The sequence below is a fragment of the Aricia agestis genome, chromosome Z (assembly GCF_905147365.1).
Source record: "Aricia agestis chromosome Z, ilAriAges1.1, whole genome shotgun sequence".
Classification (NCBI taxonomy): Eukaryota; Metazoa; Arthropoda; class Insecta; order Lepidoptera; family Lycaenidae; genus Aricia; species Aricia agestis.
In genome coordinates this window covers 25,799,998-25,818,824 of record NC_056428.1, presented here as the reverse complement: position 1 = coordinate 25,818,824, position 18,827 = coordinate 25,799,998, and the positions used below count along the sequence as shown (strand labels likewise).

At 33.4% G+C, this 18,827-nt stretch overlaps 1 protein-coding gene across 1 annotated transcript in view; it reads right to left on the bottom strand.

The window, feature by feature from the left end:
- Nucleotides 1-7,378: 7,378 nt before the first annotated feature.
- The window catches only part of LOC121739139 (tetratricopeptide repeat protein 39B-like), a 100,470-nt gene continuing 89,021 nt past the window's right edge, over nucleotides 7,379-18,827 (bottom strand). Inside the window, exons 12-15 of the mRNA XM_042131478.1 lie at nucleotides 13,062-13,240; nucleotides 11,907-12,026; nucleotides 11,318-11,427; nucleotides 7,379-8,373 (exon numbers count right to left, since the gene is read on the bottom strand). Of these exons, the coding sequence (XP_041987412.1) occupies nucleotides 8,285-8,373; nucleotides 11,318-11,427; nucleotides 11,907-12,026; nucleotides 13,062-13,240 (498 nt within the window). The 3' untranslated portion in view covers nucleotides 7,379-8,284. The remainder of the gene's footprint in view (nucleotides 8,374-11,317; nucleotides 11,428-11,906; nucleotides 12,027-13,061; nucleotides 13,241-18,827) is intronic.

The window sequence follows — 18,827 nt, the reverse complement described above, 5'->3', positions numbered from 1 at the left end:
GTTACAATGAATTAAAAAATAAAACGCCATCTGTTGAATTGTATTAGAACTAAAATGTTCATTGCATCGATATATTTTAGGGTTGTTGGGGGAATGATTATGAGGAAGAGGATATTTTTTGAGGAAGAGGATGCGGATGAGGAAGCGGAAGAGGAAGCGGATGAGGAAGAGGATGATAGAAAATTATAAATACTAGCGGACCCAACCCAAAAGTCTTTGTCCTGTCTGTACGTAACTAGGTACATAGGTACATTACACAAAAATTAATTAAAAAGGCATTTTCCAGTGGACCAAACTATGAATCTAAATCATTTTCAAAACACACACTAAAGAATCATCAAAATCCGTCCCACAATTAAGGAGGAGTTCAGTAACTAGTCTAAGAAAATTAGTTTCAAAATCGACGATCAGACCGAATAATTCGTCTAGTTTTGAAAGTTGGTATGTACAGTTGTTCCTAAAGGTGTCCAGATGAATATACTAAAAGTCCCCGAGGGTGGGACAAGAGCCGGCGGTGGGGAAGGGGGGGAAAGGTCTCTTTTTCAAGGTTTTTGCTTGTGACTCGAAAATTATTTAAAATATCTTCTACCTTAATTATCTACATTACTATAAATTACGTCCAAACTGTACGATCAAACGATCATTACTTTAGGAAATACAGAGTATTAAAAGGGTACGCTCGCACTGTTTTTTCATACAAATGTATTCCCCAATTTACTCCCTGGACAATGCGTTTAGACAAATGATTTTTATACAATAAGTACTATGATCTGTTAAAGCTACGTTATATTTTTTCTATTTACTAATAAATAAAAAATAATGCCCCGCACACCGCCAATCGATCGACCATAAAATAAATTTGAAAGATGTTTACGATAAAATAAAAACGTAGTGGTATAGACTCATTTAAAAAGAATAAATTTAGATAGGATCAACTTTGAAGGAAGAATCACGGGAATACGTTACCTCGATTAACTGTACCTAAAGACAGATACAGTAAATCGGCGTAACGTAGTCTCCTGATTCCACCGCGCGCTGGCTCTTGTCCCACCCTCGGAGACTTTTAGTATATTCATCTGGACACTTTTTTTTTTATGAAATAAGGGGCAAACGAGCAAACGGGTCACCTGATGGAAAGCAACTTCCGTCGCCCATGGAAACTCGCAGCCTCAGAAGAGCTGCAAGTGCGTTACCGGCCTTTTAAGAGGGAATAGGGTAATAGGGGAGGGTAGGGAAGGGAAGGGAAGGGAATAGTTGAGGGTAGGGAATGGAATAGGGTAGGGGTTAGGGGATTGGGCCTCCGGTAAACTCACTCACTCGGCGAAACACAGCGCAAGCGCTGTTTCACGCCGGTTTTCTGTGAGAACGTGGTATTTTTCCGGTCGAGCCGGCCTATTCGTGCCGAAGCATGGCTCCCCCACGTATAAAACCTTTAGGAACAACTGTACCAACTTTCAAAACTACACGAATTATTCGGTCTGAATTCCTTAACTTTCCCAAGCTAAACATACAACAACGCACACAAAAAAAAAGATGAGTGAATGATACAATTCTCTGGCTCTGGCGTGTGCGTTGCCATGATTGGATTCGCGACGCGCATTCCTCATAAATTCCTCTTAAATTTTGAGGAAGCGATAGCGGAAGAGGATTTTTTAATTTTTATTTATGAGGATGCGGTAGCGGTTGAGGAACCCAAAATATTGAGGAACTTCCTCATTATGAGGAAGCGGAAGAGGAATCCTCAGCAACCCTAATTTATTTCTGGATTTTTTATAATATTATTCACAAAATATATTTAAGATTTTTGAAATATTATTTTAATACACATCCAAGACCCAGGAACATTGAAAACTTTTTGTTCCGCCTGCGGGACTCGAACCCAGGACCCCCGGGATGAGCGCTGGCCACGCGCAATGCGAATTAATTTTCATCGATAATTTCATGGAAATAAGATATTTTCCCACATCAAAATGTAGCCTATGTCCTTTCTCAGACTCTAGAATAACTGTGTACAAAATTTCATTGCAATCGGTTCAGTAGTTTTGGCGTGAAAGCGAGACAGACAGACAGACAGACAGAGATACTTTCGCATTTATAATATTAGTATGGATACTGTATACTTGTACATGCCTGAAACTAATAACCCCCCCTTGCAAGTTGATTAAAAACCAAGGATTAAGGGGAGATGAAAAAAACAACACAGAAAATCAAAGGTTGCGGAATTTTTTTCGCATTTTATATAAACATTCGAAAGCTTTTTTTATAAATTTTATTTACAATTGACTAAAATATATAGGTTGTTTGACAACTTTTTGCCATCTTGTTGGTAGGGACACGATCCCATTGCTCTAAAATTTTTGGGGCTTCTGATGAAAAAACTGCGTCAAGTGGTTTTGGCAGTCCTCTTGTGATGTCAACCTGACACTGCTTAAGGAATCCTGCAGCCAACGCCCATGCTGATAAGTGATAACTGATAACAAACAAATTGGAAAAGTATACAAAGTCAAAGTTACTGAATAGCGAATACCTAATGGCACGAAATTTAAACTAGCAAGTTTGATTAATTAATTAGAATCAAAACAAAATATCGTAGGCGGCGTCTTTTTTAAGAAAACAACACGAAAAACAAACATGATAGTATCAGAATTTGTATTTTTTCTAAACAAAATACTTATTGCTAATTGACAGACATCCTATTAAGTATACTTTGTTTTTTGATTACACTTTTGTTTTATTTTTATCAATTTTCTCCTTGTAATCTTAATTATCCGAGATGTTTATCTTTAAATTTTCGTTAGGCGGGTTAGATTTAATCTGGTGGAAACTGGAAACTTATTTTGTTTACTTTCCGTAAATAAGTAGTAAACTATAAATTATTCGGTTCATTCGTGTTAGGTGTTTATTTTTATTAAAAAAAGAAATAGGAATAAGTATTACTTATACACAGTATTATACAAATATTATACTTATATTTTGTATTTATTTATATTTTGTAATTTGTTATTAGAACAAGGGACAGACGCGGGAATGGCTCCGAACGCATTTTGTATTGAGTGTAAGTAATTAAATATTATCGTCGCGCTGTAGTTGTTAAACTAATAGTCTAAGCGATAAGTTGAGAATGGCGAAATATAGAGATAAGGGTCATAAAAATACGTGCGATAGCTCATTAGATTCGGGAAGACGTCTAGAAAAATGTATCGGAAGCGTGTATTAGCACACAAAAAATTGCAAAAGTTATAAGCAAATTAGGTTGCCAAAAAAAAAAGGTATTACGTTTTTTGTTAAACTCCGTAAATTATTTTTTTAATAAACTTAGTAAAACTCCGAAACTATTCACATTTAAGAAGTTTTAAAAAAAGATTCTTAAAGAGGAGGAAATTTCCATAAGAAAACTCCCAACTCCCGGAATTCTATCTCTATTATTTATAATTCTAATTTAACGCTGAAAGTAAGCCTCCGCGCGGCATTTTTAGGTAGCGCGCGCGGCTTCAAAGCCGAGCACGTCACACTGATTATTTTTTAAAGGTATTAAATATTAATTTAAAATTTCAAAAACTTATGGAGTATTCCGAACACTTTAAAGAATTTGCTCCCGTTGGAAATTTAACTTCAAGTTAATTTTTCAACAAATTAGACAAATGTTACCTAACGAAATTTTTTCGAACGTCCTCATTGAACTTTAAATAAAATCTTAAATAATTTTCGTAAAAATTTTTCACTTCGTGGAGCCCTTGATATAAACATACTTAACAAGATCACGCCATAAAATTGAAAAAAAAATTAATACTTTGTTTATAATATTTTTTTAACTTGAACAAAAAACTAGAAATCCAAGTAATATTGTCAAAAAAAATATTTTTTTCTAAACTAATAATTTAAACAATTAAAATATTAAAAAAACGATTATAACAATAAAATATTGTTATTAAGAAAAAAAATTATACATTTTTTATTAGCAAATGGCGAAAGAATTTTTTTTTTTTTAGTTAATACATGTCCTTCATTGATATGAAAACAATTACGTGATAATAAATGAAACAACATTTTTTTTGACAATATTACTTGGATTTCTAGTTTTTTGTTCAAGTTAAAAAATTATTATAAACAAAGTATTAATTTTCTTTAAATTTTTTTGGCGTGATCTTGTTAAGTATGTTTATATCAAGTGTTAAACGAAGTGAAAAAATTTTACGAAAATTATTTAAGATTTTATTTAAATTACAATGAGGACGGAAGTTCGAAAAAATTTCGTTACTTAACATTTGTCTAATTTGTTGAAAAATTAACTTGAAGTTAAATTTCCAACGGGAGCAAATTCTTTGAAGTATTCGGAATACACCATAAGTTTTTGAAATTTTTAAATTAATATTTAATACCTTTAAAAAAATAATCAGTGAGTTTTTAAATTAATATTTAATACCTTTAAAAAATTAATCAGTGACGTGCTCGGTTTTGAAGCCGCGCGCGCTACCTAGAAATGCCGCGCGGAGGCTTACTTTCAGCGTTAAATTAGAATTATAAATAATAGAGATAGAATTCCGGGAGTTAGGAGTTATCTTATGGAAATTTCCTCCTCTTTAGGAATCTTTTTTTTAAACTTCTTAAAATTTAATAGATTCGGAGTTTTTAACAAAAAAACCTAATACCTTTTTTTTGGCAACCTAATTTGCTTATAACTTCTGCAATTTTTTGTGTGCTAATACACGCTTCCGATACATTTTTCTAGACGTCTTCCCGAATCTAATGAGCTATCGCACGTGTTTTTATGACCCTTATCTCTATATTTCGCCATTCTCAACTTATCGCTTAGACTATAATAATTATGTATTCTGTGGCTGTAGTTCAGAGCCTTTAGCCAAGTTGCCACTTGCTCTAGGCCACTGCTGCTTCAGGACAACGCTAGACCACACACTGCACAACAGACGGCCGCAAAACTGGAGGAGTTGCAATTGGAATGTCTGCGACATCCACCGCACTCCCTGGCCCCTGGACCTTGCTCCAACAGATTACTTACCATTTTTTCGGAATTTGGATAACTTCCTACGAGGAAAAAAATTCAACTCTAATGTGGCAGTCCAAACCGCATTCAAAGAATTTATTAACTCTCGTCCCTTCGTTTTTTTAGTAAGTAAAGGTATTAACGAAGTACCCTTAAGATGGCAAAAATGGATCGATAACAAATACTTTGATTACTTACTTAATTAAATGTACTTATTAAAAAAAAACACTATATTCCTCCCATACAAAACGCCAATTTTATATGTAAGGACCTAATATTAGACAGCAACATCGATAACATCGATTATTCAGATGGTAAAAGCTTATTAAAATAAGACGTAAGTAAGTAGGTACCAACATACATTTATGATTTAAATATAGGAATAGGATCACTAACATATAAGTACTTAATTTATTATATACTTTATTATAGTTTAAAATTTGGGACAACCCGTTTTTTTTAAATTATTAATTAAAAAAAAACCTTTTTAAATGTAAGTATATGTTGTTATTTATAATGTTTTAAGTCAATTGACTTAAAACATTATAAATAACATGCAAATAACTGAGGATTGGCTGCTGTTTAGATGAGGGGTTGACTAAATGATTTTAGCCCACACCAAGGAAAAATATTAAGTAAGTATTATATTATTTAATAAACATTTAATGACATCATTTGAACTCTTACATTCTAGTTTACAACAATAATAATTGTCAATAATTACTTGCTACTTACTGATTATGACCCCACATAATATTTTCGTAAAACTTAGTACTTACATAATTTTAAATAACTTAGTGAAATAAAACAAATAGACATATTCCCTTAATAATAATAATTAATAATAATACATAATATTTATTAATATTAATATTAACAAATGAGGCCGTGAAAAAATTGTGTACTTAAGTAAAAAAAAATAAAGTTCACTTTCACAGATCTCGGTTAAAGTTAACCAGGGTATAAATATGATGAGGTTTGTTTCAGAAAAACAAAAGAGATAACATTATATTTTAATCCATGGTTTACTTTAACTTAGACCCACGCAAGTGGCCGTAACTCAAACTCAAACTCAAACTCAAAAATTTTTATTCAGAATATTTTTTTTTAAATATTCTCTGAACGTCGGGGCTACACATATACCTACCACCGGTTCGGGAACTAACCCGGCGAGAAGAACCGGCGTAAGAAACTCGCACGGGGCCATCTTTTTCTAAAAAGATGGAAAATTACAAAAAATATATTATAAAATAACAGTGTCATTATGACTAAATAAAATACAACGAATGTACAATTATTATACATATTATAATGAAACAGCTCTGCAGGGGGCGACCTTATTCCCATGGTGTACTATCATTCATGAAATCAGTAACTTTATAGTACGCTTTGGTACACAAACGTTCTTTAACAACTTTTTTAAATCTATTAATTGAGAGATTTTGAACGCTTTCTGGGATCTTATTATAAAGGCGTATACATTGACCTTTAAAAGAATTTTTGACTTTAGTAAGTCTAGTCACCGGAATTTCAAGCTTATGTTTATTACGAGTATTTCTCCCATGGGTATCACATTTTTTCGTGAATTGATATATATTCTTTTTAACATATAATACATTTGATAGGACATATTGAGAAGCAACAGTTAAGATTCCAGTTTCCTTAAATTTTTCTCTAAGTGAAGTATTACGGGCCAACTTGTAGATTGCCCGCACAGCTCGCTTCTGCAGCACAAAAATTGTATTTATATCTGCAGCATTGCCCCACAGCAAAATACAATAAGTAAATGAGTACTTAATTAATAACCACTTCTACGTATTATACTTTATAACACTCCATAGATTATATTTTTATATAAGTATTTTAAATGACATATAGTTTAACACCAATAATTATTGAATAAATTAGTGTACATTAATCAAAGATATAATTTTAGAACAATTTATATTATGCAATATTAAATGTCATAAAACATCCCTTAAAGTCCATAGTATAATTGAAACTTTGAAATTCCATCAACATTAATTGTTATATTAGGTATATTATAGTTAGTAAAACTATGCACTTATGCCTGGGAGTTCTGTATAAGTGCCTTTCTGCTTTCACCAGTAAGTATAGAATGTAGGTAAATATATTAATATGTAAGTATCTAGAATAATATGATTATAGTAGTAAAAATTACGTAATCTCAAACATCTAGGTATTATAGTATGAAAACCTTATACAACAAAACAAAAATTTCGAAAATCGGTACACATTTTTTTTTGTGTATGTGAACATACAAAAAAAAATATATATATATCCACAGCCGAATATACTTATAACCTCCTCGTTTTTTGGAAGTCGGTTAAAAATGAAAAACATCTGTGTACTCAAGTGTTGCATTATTTTTTTGTAGATATCGGGAGTGCACAGACTAGACGAGACAAGATGAAGTGTCAAGTGGTTTAAGAAATCTAAAATATTTTTATGAAAACATGTATCTTATCGCACACTACTATCACAATCATCGTCATAGTTTATTCATTCAATACCACAATTATTTTAGTCTTAAAAATCTCCTCAACATACCAAAAATAACTTAAAGGTCGTAACAAAAACAGAAAGTATAATTAAGGATTTGACCAAAATAGTTCCTAAATAACTAAACATTTATTAATCTGTATTTTTTTCTTAAATAAGTACTTTTAAATATTTTTATTTGTAGTTTTCTTAGGCTTGTGTACCTACTGATCTTCAAAAGAACTTTTTATAACGTTAGATTTGTTATTTTAGACTGGACGGAAATAAGTAAAAATAGGATTGTTTTATTTGAAAATGTTACAAAATCAACGAAAAAAATTTTGGACCGATCGAAAATTGTAAATACTTAGACTTTTATTTGTGTTTCTCTCCAGTAAACATGAATTATTATACGTAATATTGATACATAATTATTAATTAAGTAAAATACACATTAAATATTCCGTAATCTTCCGTAGACGGTAGATCGAACACACAACAATACTTTACATGCATGTCTCCTAAATGTCATAAAATAGATGTAAAGAACTAGTGAATTTAAAATCGTTACACTACATCGTTTAAATAGTTTGTAATAAGTATACAAATTACAATGAACAGACAAGATTTTTACGCTCTAGTTTTAAATATCTCTACAAGCTGTTAGAAAAAGCTAACTGAAACTCGATAGTCGAGATCTTCTGGCAAGCAAAAAAATAGAATTGTAACGAATTGAAAGTTGATTATTCAATTGTATTAAACATTTATAATGTTAAGAATTTAGACGTCGGTCTCTATGCCGAGCACTCTCTTTGCTTTGGACAGATTTTGTATTTGCGCGGGAGTTTCAACTGCTTCCAATGCTGATTCTGAAACAAAAAACGTAACGAAAAATATTAGACTTGTGATTTTAGACTGTCATTGCTCATTGCTTCTGTAAAAATGTATATATATCGGAAAATAATCGGCCAAGTGCGAGTCGGACTCGCGCACGAAGGGTTCCGTACCATTATAGAGCAAAATTAGGCCAAAATTTGTGTTTTTTGTATGGTAGCCCCTCTTAATTTTTTATTTAATAGAAATATTATTATGAAATATTAAAGTACACATAAAACTAAGGATTGTGTGAAAAATTCAAATACCTACCTGTTACTATTATTGATATAGAGCGAAAAATTCCAAAAAATCACGTTTATTGTATGGGAGCCCCGTTTAATATTAATTTTATTTTGTTTTTAGTATTTGTTGTTAAAGCGGCAATAGATATACACAATCTGTGAAAATTTCAACTCTCTAGCTATTACCGTTCTTGAGTTACAGTCTGGAGACATACAGACGGACAGACGGACAGACAATGAAGTCTTAGTAATAGGGTCCCGTTACCCTTTGGGTACGGAACCCTAAAAAAGCAACACAAGGCCTAATAACTGTAACATTAACCCTTAATTCACTTCCTGAGTCCCAGGGACTCACATCAAAATTATTTTAAACGGCCATAATTCATATTATGCATTAACAGCTAGTTTACACCACGTCTCAGTAGCTCTACCATGAGTTTAAAGCTAAGTAAAGTATTTATCGATACTCGATACCGACTACGTAAATATTTAGTACGGCGATTTTAGGTCCGCAAGTAATTGCTAGAGGCGCTGTAAAATTTGACATGCTAAAAATTTACGGTCTTAGTCGGTTTTGAGTATCGAAAAATACTATAGCTGTAAACTCATGGTAGAGCTACCTTCATGTAGTGACGCGGGCGACATGGTGCCGAGAGGATGAGTGCGTACATGGGTACCATATTTGGTGAGTTATTAGTAGGCATATTACGCCGAGTGAGTCCCAGCCCCCAGGCGCCTCTAGCGACCCATACTTGTGAATTATGTTATGATAATTTTTATGTAAGTACTTACAAAATTTTTGAAATGTAGATTTTTCACCTCTAATATACTTACTTAATTTAAATTACCTATGTATGCTTTATTTTTATTTTGTACAATATATGTAAAATAATAATATGTAAAATAATATGTAAAATGGCTCTAAAAACATGACTTTATCAATCTAAGAGAAGACGGAGCAGATTCCATTCTGGAATCCTGGCTTCAAGAAGATTTGGATGAAAAAATGACATTCCTGAAGATGTGAGCCACCCTGAAACAAGTTAGCTAGGAGGGAAATCATTACTATTTATGCCACTACAAAAAGATAACCAAAATTGCTCATCTGTACACAAAATGTCTGAAGCCGATATGTTTCTTGCTCAAAAAAGATATGCTATAGCTTTTAGATAGTGGTAGAAACCCACTGCACGTTTTTTTCTTCTTTGTATAGAAATAAGAAGCATACGTTTTATTTTATTTTGTGTATCTTTATTGGTTTAAAAACATTAAGTTCTTTTTAATTTTTAGAATATATTTTGTTAGTTTAGACTTTTAGAGAAACCTTAAAAACATCATGGCTCAAAAAGATTGATAAGTGCCTTTTTCTTTAATTTACAAGAGGATTTCAGAAGTTTAGTTAGCTTTGTTATTTATTCTTATAATTTAATAAGTAAGGTCAATGTGTCGAAGTCCGGCATACTTTTCTAAAATTAAAGCTTAACATAATTTATTGTTACGAGATTCGCTTTTTAAAGTAACTTGTGTCATCGGAAAATATAGGCTATATATTAATTAGACCTATAATGATCGAAAAATAATCTTAGTTGCCGTATTTTTTTACTTACGTGGTATTTTTTAAAATCTCGGCGTGTAGACGGACTTCGTACGTAAGACATGTATATTTGAAAAGGTTGACAATATCTGATTTGAGGCAAGACCGGCATATGACGGCCTTTCCTTATAAAAACTAGACGGACTTCCCAATTATTGCAAGTTTAGGTTAGACACATGTTGCAGGTGATAATAACGAAATTAAAGGGATATTAACGAATCGAACACCAGTAAGAAGTAAAAGGATCACTAAGTTACTTATGTAATCCAAGAAACCCCAAAAACTCCTTCGTATTTCCACTATTTTTATTTTTTTGGCAGAGACTTACACTCCGACTGCGAGTACAAAACGGGAAAAAAAATTGAGATCATTTTTTTCGTAACAGGTAGTTAGTAGAGACATGTCTGTTTCTTAGGTCAAACTAACTTTGCAATATCGTTTAACCCACTAAGCCATATGAAACTAGTCGTTCAAATATGGAAGTTATTGCCACTAGACAGACTTACCTCCCAGACGGACTTCGACACATTGACCTTACTTAAAAAGATTGTTAAACAAAATGTTGATAAAATTTTGTTTTATTTCATAAAAACATACATTTAAAATATGTGAGTCCAAGGGACTCATAGAAGGTGTTTAAACATGAGTTCATTTAACCTAGTGAATTGAGGGTTAACTAGTAAATTTAACCTAGACATGCTGCAGCCCGAAGCATAGCTGTTTTGCTTAAAACCACAAGCACATAAAATTAAATAGGTAAGTAATAGGTACACATTTTTAAGATGCCTAAGTATTAGGGGGAAAATTTTAAATTTTGGTCATTCTTCTAAAGTTTCTTTACAACCTAAAACATCGAAGTTCGGTTATCGTTAGTCTTTGGGTACGGAACCCTAAAAACTGAAAACTATTAAAATATGTTCTAATGACAAAGAAACAATAACCAATACTTATGCTTATTTTCGTGCAATAGGAACATGTTACAAAAATAATATATATACCGAAAATACACGTTCTTCAGGTATTTTACCTTCGTTTACACGAATGTAACTCTAGCCCGATTCCAAAACGCATACCTCATTTGCACGAGGTATCTCGAGTTACCTGGTTTTGTGCTTGATTTCAGCGACTCTTGGTACGCTCTGATGGTATTGAGTTTGCCGTGAATCCGGAAAAGCAGTCGGGAATCCAGCACGAAATTGGAGTATTTTCGCCTGAAAAAAGTGACAAAAATTTTAAAAAATTACTAAGAAAAAAAGGTATAATAAAATTATGCTGCTCAGGGTTAAAGTGTAAACTATATTAAAATTAAATTTTGTTTTTCTCTAAAATAAAAAAAAAAAGTATCTTGGTGTAAGTTGTAACACTTGTAACATTAACCCAGACTGGTGCAAGCGGGCCTGAGCAATGAGTAGATATAGTTTATAATATTATTATCTTTGGGACTGAGTTGATAACTAATTATTTTAGTATATTTTTAAAATGAGGTACTTTTTAGTAAATTATTTATGTTGCGGAACTTATTCAAATTAGTTTATTTAAAAATTATTAGTTTTTTTACCAACGTAACAACAAAATTCTTCAAGTCTGTCTCGACCTCCAAGGCTCTAAATTTTTCCCTGTTTATACCCCGAAAACCACACAAAAAACTTTCATAAAAGAACATTAGAGCGCAAGAAGTTTCCACACGTACCTGGCCTCGTTTAGCATGTGAATGGCGAAACTGGGTTCTCCCATATCAAAGTAGCAGGTGGCTGCATCTACCACAGCGAATGGCACAACGTATTTGTTGTCCTTGATCCTGTCCTTCAGGCTGAAAACGATGAGATGAGAGTTAGTACCTACTCGCTAGTCAACGGCTAGTCGTTACAACTGAGTTTACTAAACAGATTCACTAAGCGGGAATTGAACACTACTTGCACTGCACACCTGCACTGCTAATCACCTGCACCGGCACTAATCAAAGTGAATATAGGCCCTAAGACTGGTTGGTGGTCAGCGACTGATTAGTGCGACTCATGCATGTTCTTTAATTTCTCCTAATCACTCATCACCTGCACTTGCACTAATCAAAGAGATACGGAGTGTACCCGGCGATTTGAGGTGGTAACGGTAATTTTAGTCTAGGTTCTAGGAGCTATAATATGAAAAAAGCTAGCACTGTAACCATGGGCGTACCCAGATTCTGGACGGGGGGGCAAATCAGATTTTTCATAAGCTAGGTGTTTATAAAGAATAAAAAATTAATTATTTTTAGTTGTAAAAATATTGTATAGCAGGCAAATGGCAAAAATTCGTTTTCTTAATTTTTAAACTTAGTAGGGACGTCAACATGATCCAGGGGGGGCAGCTCTCTCTGACTCGGTACGCCCATGACTGTAACAGTTAAAGTTAATAAAAGTTCATTGTAAAGCACTTGGTAACTCTTATGATAATCTCCATCTTTCTTGTGAGTTTGAAGTGATATTCCTCATACCTACTAAGTTCATACCGAGTATGGAAAATACGATATCTCCCTAAAGGAACATTACACAATAGTTTAGTGTTCGTAATTGCTTAGCTGTTATCTTTTCACTAGCAGTGTTGATTGGTTTAGTTTTTGAGAATAGATTGACTTCTATCGAAAATCTAGAAATCGAGTATTAGGAGCAGTGCCGGATTCATATTTTTATGAGTGTAGCCTGTTTAATAACACTTTATGAAATCTGCCGCCCCTAGGACCACCTAGCACCCTAGGACGCTGCCGCCCCCCTAGGACCATGCGGCCCCCCGGGAAGCTGCAGCCCTCCATAAGACGCTGCCGCGCGGCCGCCTCCCTAGGCCTATTTCCAGAGCTGAAGTGACTCACTCGATAACGTCATCGAGGAATCTCAGCGCGAGGCGGGGCAGCTTCATGGCGGTCAGCAGGGAGCCGCGTAGGAAGCTGATCACGGCCTTGTCCTCCACGTCGTAGTTGTGACGCCCCGGCCCGGGGATGTAGTGGGGATCCTCCGCAGCCTCGATTTTGTTGTACACGCGCTCGATTTTCTGACAAAAAAAGGGAAAATGGGAGTGTTTGAGTCATACAAATTAGAAATGATGACTGATGAAATATGATGATTATGGAAGTTGTGAAATTTTAAATCACGAAATACTCATGTATTTTAATTTTAAAATGAAAGATTTTAAAAATGATTAAAGTTCCAATTTAAAAATACTTAATTGAAATTGGATAATGTTGATATGAGGAAGATGTACTTAGCAGTTAGCGCCATCTAGTCGTATCTAGTTAACAAAAATAGAAAGTTTAAATAGGATTAGCGCCATCTAGTAAAGTACTATGCAAATTAACATAAAGTTTAACTTTTATGACATAGATGGCGTTCTAATTAGCATAGTGGCTTACTAGTAGCCATCTTAATTTACACTAGTCCCCACAGATGCCGCTAAACCGAACATCCCTATAGAATATAGATGGCGCCAAACTGTATTTCTTTTTGGAGTTTTTGGCATGCGAAAAACTAATCCGATTTAGAGTTTTAAAAATAATTAAAATGGGTAGGAAAAATGATAAAGCTACTACAGAGTACAGTGAACAACATTTTAAGCATAAAGTAGCAGCTTTATATTGAGTTTTAAGCTTTGTTTAAATTGAAATTGGCAGTGATTTTTTGGTGTAGCAACTGAATTTTTTGTTAGGCGACAATTTGATGGCGGATAAAATGTAGAAAATAGGCTTTTATAAAATGAACATTGAGAATTTGAGATCGTTTATAAAATTAAATGAGATTTAGAAAATATATGCACAAGGTAATAAAAACATACTATATACGACATTTAATGAGATCTAAATAAAGCATATTGTGGCATGTAAAAAATATTATTCCCACTAATATTATAAAGGCGAAAGTTTGGATGTATGTTATTAAGATCAGTTGCAAAAAATATTGAGCAGTTATTGAATTTAATGGCGGTTGATTAATTATTTCGAAAGTAAAACATGGACAGTAATAAAATAATTGAGCAGTCCAATAACTGAATGAGCGGCAAAAATGATGGAATGAGCGGCTCGATAAATAGTTCGGCAGATCCACGGCAGATCATAGCGGGCGGTGACACCCGAACTCAAGTTCATTAAAAAGAGAGGTACCTAAATGTTCGTTAGTTGGGCGGAACTTAATTTAGCAGCTATTAAGCAAATTCTTTGTCATTTTAATCTATACTAATATTATAAATGCGAAAGTATCTCTGTCTGTCTGTCTGTCTGTCTGTCTGTCTGTCTGTCTGTCTGTCTCGCTTTCACGCCAAAACTACTGAACCGATTGCAATGAAATTTTGTACACAGTTATTCTAGAGTCTGAGAAAGGACATAGGCTACATTTTGATGTGGGAAAATATCTTATTTCCATGAAAATATCGATGAAAATTACTTCGCATTGCGCGTGGCCAGCGCTCATCCCGGGGGTCCTGGGTTCGAGTCCCGCAGGCGGAACAAAAAGTTTTCAATGTTCCTGGGTCTTGGATGTGTATTAAATAATATTTCAAAAATCTTAAATATATTTTATGTATAATATTATAAAAAATCCAGAAATATATCGACGCGATGCAATGAACATTTTAGTTCTAATACGATTCAACAGATGGCGCTTTTTTTTTACTTCGTTGTAACATAGAACTAATCATACTTATTAGTTATTATGTTTTTGTTTATAGTTTTTAATACGTTAGAATATTATGTTTAATAATATTATCACTTGCTATAATAATAATCAATCTATCTTATCTTATAGAAATCCTACTGCATTTCTAAGGAGTTCGAGTGTGTTGTGTTGGCCTATATTCCATCCAGAAAATATTTTTACATTTTAATTCTAATATATGAAAACAGATGGCGCTTTATTTTTTACTTCATTATTATAACAGAACTAATCATACCTACTTTATTATATATTATTGTTTTTATTCATAACTAGCTGTTGCCCGCGACTTCGTCCGCGTGGACTTTAGTTTATAGCGCGCGGTGTCAACAAAATGTGTGTCAAATTTAAAAACTTTTTAAAACCCTGGTAAGTGGTACCCCTCTTAGGGCCGCGCTACACCGGAATGGCAGCGCTGAAAGTGCTCGCCTCGCCGGTGTAGCGCTAATCAAAATACCCAAAAACAGCTGTGCAGTGTGCACATAATCTGTACTAATATTATGAATGCGAAAGTATCTCTGTCTGTCTGTCTGTCTGTCAGTCTCGCTTTCACGCCAAACGCCAAAACTACCGAACCGATTGTAATGAAATTTTGTATACTGATAGTCTAAAGCCTGAGAAAGGACATAGGCTACTTTTTTACTGGAAAAAAGGGTTGTAAGGGTCGTAAATTTGTTCAAAAAATTCATAATAGATGGCGCCGTGCGTCTTCTACATCGCGCTGACGCTTGCTCAAAAGTCTTTCTATAAGAGGTGGTATCATCTTACATTTAAGTCTCGATTTTTATCGATTGTTATATCTATTCTACGGTATTAAATAACTCAGTACTTTATCTGTGCAGGCAGTGACGTAACCTTAAGACCAAATTTCACCAACGACTGTTAAAGTTAATGCTCGAATTAGTATCACGTTAGCTGTTTCGTTTTTCATATGAATGAAAGAGAAGACAGGATATTTTAACAAGCTGTTAACACTAACAGACGTTGGTGAAATTGGGGCTAAACCTATCAATGATAAATAGTTTATGGGTAAAGTTGTGTAATTGGGGGGCTAAATAAGCTTTAAAATTTGGCATAATATATAAAGTTTAACATACAAAAATGAAGTACTTATTGTTTGCACACTGCACAGCTGTATTGATTTAAGGGGTACCAGGGTTTTTTTATAAAAGCTTTTGACACCAATTTTGTTGACATCGCGCGCTATAAACTGAAGTCCACGCGGACGAAGTCGCGGGCAACAGCTAGTTGCTTAAATATGTTTCGAATTACGAATAAAAGTTCCTAAGTATTATTATAATTCAATTTAGTTTTTAAATTCCTTCAGTGAAAGTAAAAGTAATTTAATTTTTCACTACCAAGTAGGGGACCGTCCGGTCCGTCTGTCTGTCTTCAGGCTGTATCTCAAGAACCGCTATAGCTAGACTTCTAAATTTATAAATAAATGTACAAGGGGGGCTCCCATACAAAAAACACATTTTTTTCTTACTTTCGCTTTATAAGTGTACGGAACCCTCCATGGGCGAGTTCAACTCGCACTTGGTCGATTTTATTTTATTTTACCACCTCATTGTTTAAAGAACTGCTTAGAATGAGATTTCTGACTGACAAATCCAAATTTGTTACTGTCCAAACGTAATTGCTCATTCATTAATTTGTACCGCTCATTTAATTATTTTATGTTTTCAACTATCCATTTCATCATTTCATTGTTTAATTTACTGCTTAGTTTTAACTGCTAAACTAGTTATTAAACGTGCCATTTATAATTTTAACTAACTAAAACTGCTATTTACAACTGGCCCTTTAAATCGGTGCCTTATAAGTTATAATAATAATATGCTGTTCTTATACGAAACTTTTGAAATGATAATTTATCGCCCCCTACTCAACATTTACGAAGTTCTGTATGTCATGGTTGTTTTGGTGTGATTCATTCATTCATCATCATCACTACCATAAACCATTATATGAGCGCTTAGAAAAAGATTACGTGTGTTTGTGTACTTGAATAATACAATACAATAATACAAATTCTATGCAACCAACGCATTTGTCGCTTTTTCACTAATTTACGATTCTACAAACAAAAATTCTGATATCCTGATCCTTAATTATTAGACCTGTTTTATTTTTAAAACTGCTTGCAAATCACTGCCCGAAAGTGTCTTTTTATCTGGAAGCTAATATTTTCTAATAATGTATTATAATTTGATATATCATTTTTAATATTAGCTGCCAAGTCATTATTTGTCATACCTCTACTATTCTTTCATTTTCCCTGCTTAATATATTTGCTATCTTAAAGCAGCAGCCGTTATTTAGTTTTTATAGATCTTAGGTTTTGTAACTCATTATACTTAATATAATTGTCATGGGCGTACCCAGGTTCTGGGCCAGGAGGGTGGGCAATTTTCTCAGATCATCAGAATCAGATTTTATATAAGATAGGTGGTACATATTATACAATGTGTCCCGACACCGGTGTCCGATCCTTTAATGTCATGATCTATGGCATATTTTATCGACAAATTGGCTCTCAAATTTTGTCCCTCTCTCACGGTTGTAAAATGGCAGCCATTTTAGTTTTTCCCAGGCTTTCACACTAATCTGACCAGCACTTCTCATGTAAATATCCTATGAAGATAAAAAAAGTCTCATTTGATACCTAAACTTGTGGACTACGCTTCCATAGGCAATATGTTATAAATTTAGTAGAATTAATATAAAAAAACCAAAGTTCAAGAAAAATTGATAATTGTGTATTTTTAATGAATGGCTTTTTGTGAAAAATCTAGCGCATTAAACTGGTTTTTTTTTGTTAGAAGAAAGATAGAAGAAGTTTTCATCTATACATATAAATAAAATTGGAGTGTCTGTTTGTAATATTGAAATTACAGTTTTTTACCACATGCATATGAATGTTTAGACGGTACATACACCAAAATAACAATTTTTAGAATTTTTTGTCTGTCTGTTTGTTCCGGCTAATCTCCGAAATGGCTGGACCGATTTTGACGGGACTTTTATTGGCAGATAGCTGATGTAATAAGGAGTAACTTAGGCTACTTTTTAACCGATTTCCAAAAAGGAGTAGGATATTTTTTACTTTTTTATGTTTTACCTATGTATTTTACTCCGCCGTTTGTGGACCGATTTTCAAAATTCGTTTGTTGTTGCTTAAGATAATTATGGTCCAAATTAGATACCATGTTCATAATGTTCATTCTTTGTTATCAACTTATCACATTTTTTTGACGCGGACGAAGTCGCGGGTAACGGCTAGTCTTACATAAATACTTTATTCCAATGCTCTAAGTCAGATAGTTTAGAAGTGATAACGATTTTCCTATGAAGTATAGGTCAGATTAGTATGAAGACAGAGAAATTTTTTTTTTCAAAAGTTGGGGAAAAAAAATTTGAACTCATGATTTATGGCATATTTAAGTGATTAAAGGATCGGACACCGGTGTCGGGACACATTGTATAAAGAATAAAAAATATACATAATATTTGGCCAGCCCCCTGCCCCCCCTCGGTACGCCCATGATAATTGTTGCTAATATTTAAACGCTACCAAGGTATTTTTTTGTAACCAAGTAGGTAGTTAGTCTTAATTTACACCAAACTCCAATGGATGACGCAAAGCTGTATTTTTTTATTACCTCGTAAAAAATATTTATTCCAATTTATAAAGAACATTATAATATAATGTTGATGAGGAAGATGTACTTAACGCCATCTAGTAGATTAAAGTAATAAAATTAAAAAGTATACATATATAGGTTTAGCGCCATCTAGCAAATTAGTATGCAAATGAACATAATGTTTTAACTTTTACAACATAGATGGCGTTTGTGCAGCATAGTGGTTTACTACCCAGCCATCTTAATTTACACTAGCCCTCACAGATGGTGCTAAACTGAACATCCCTATAG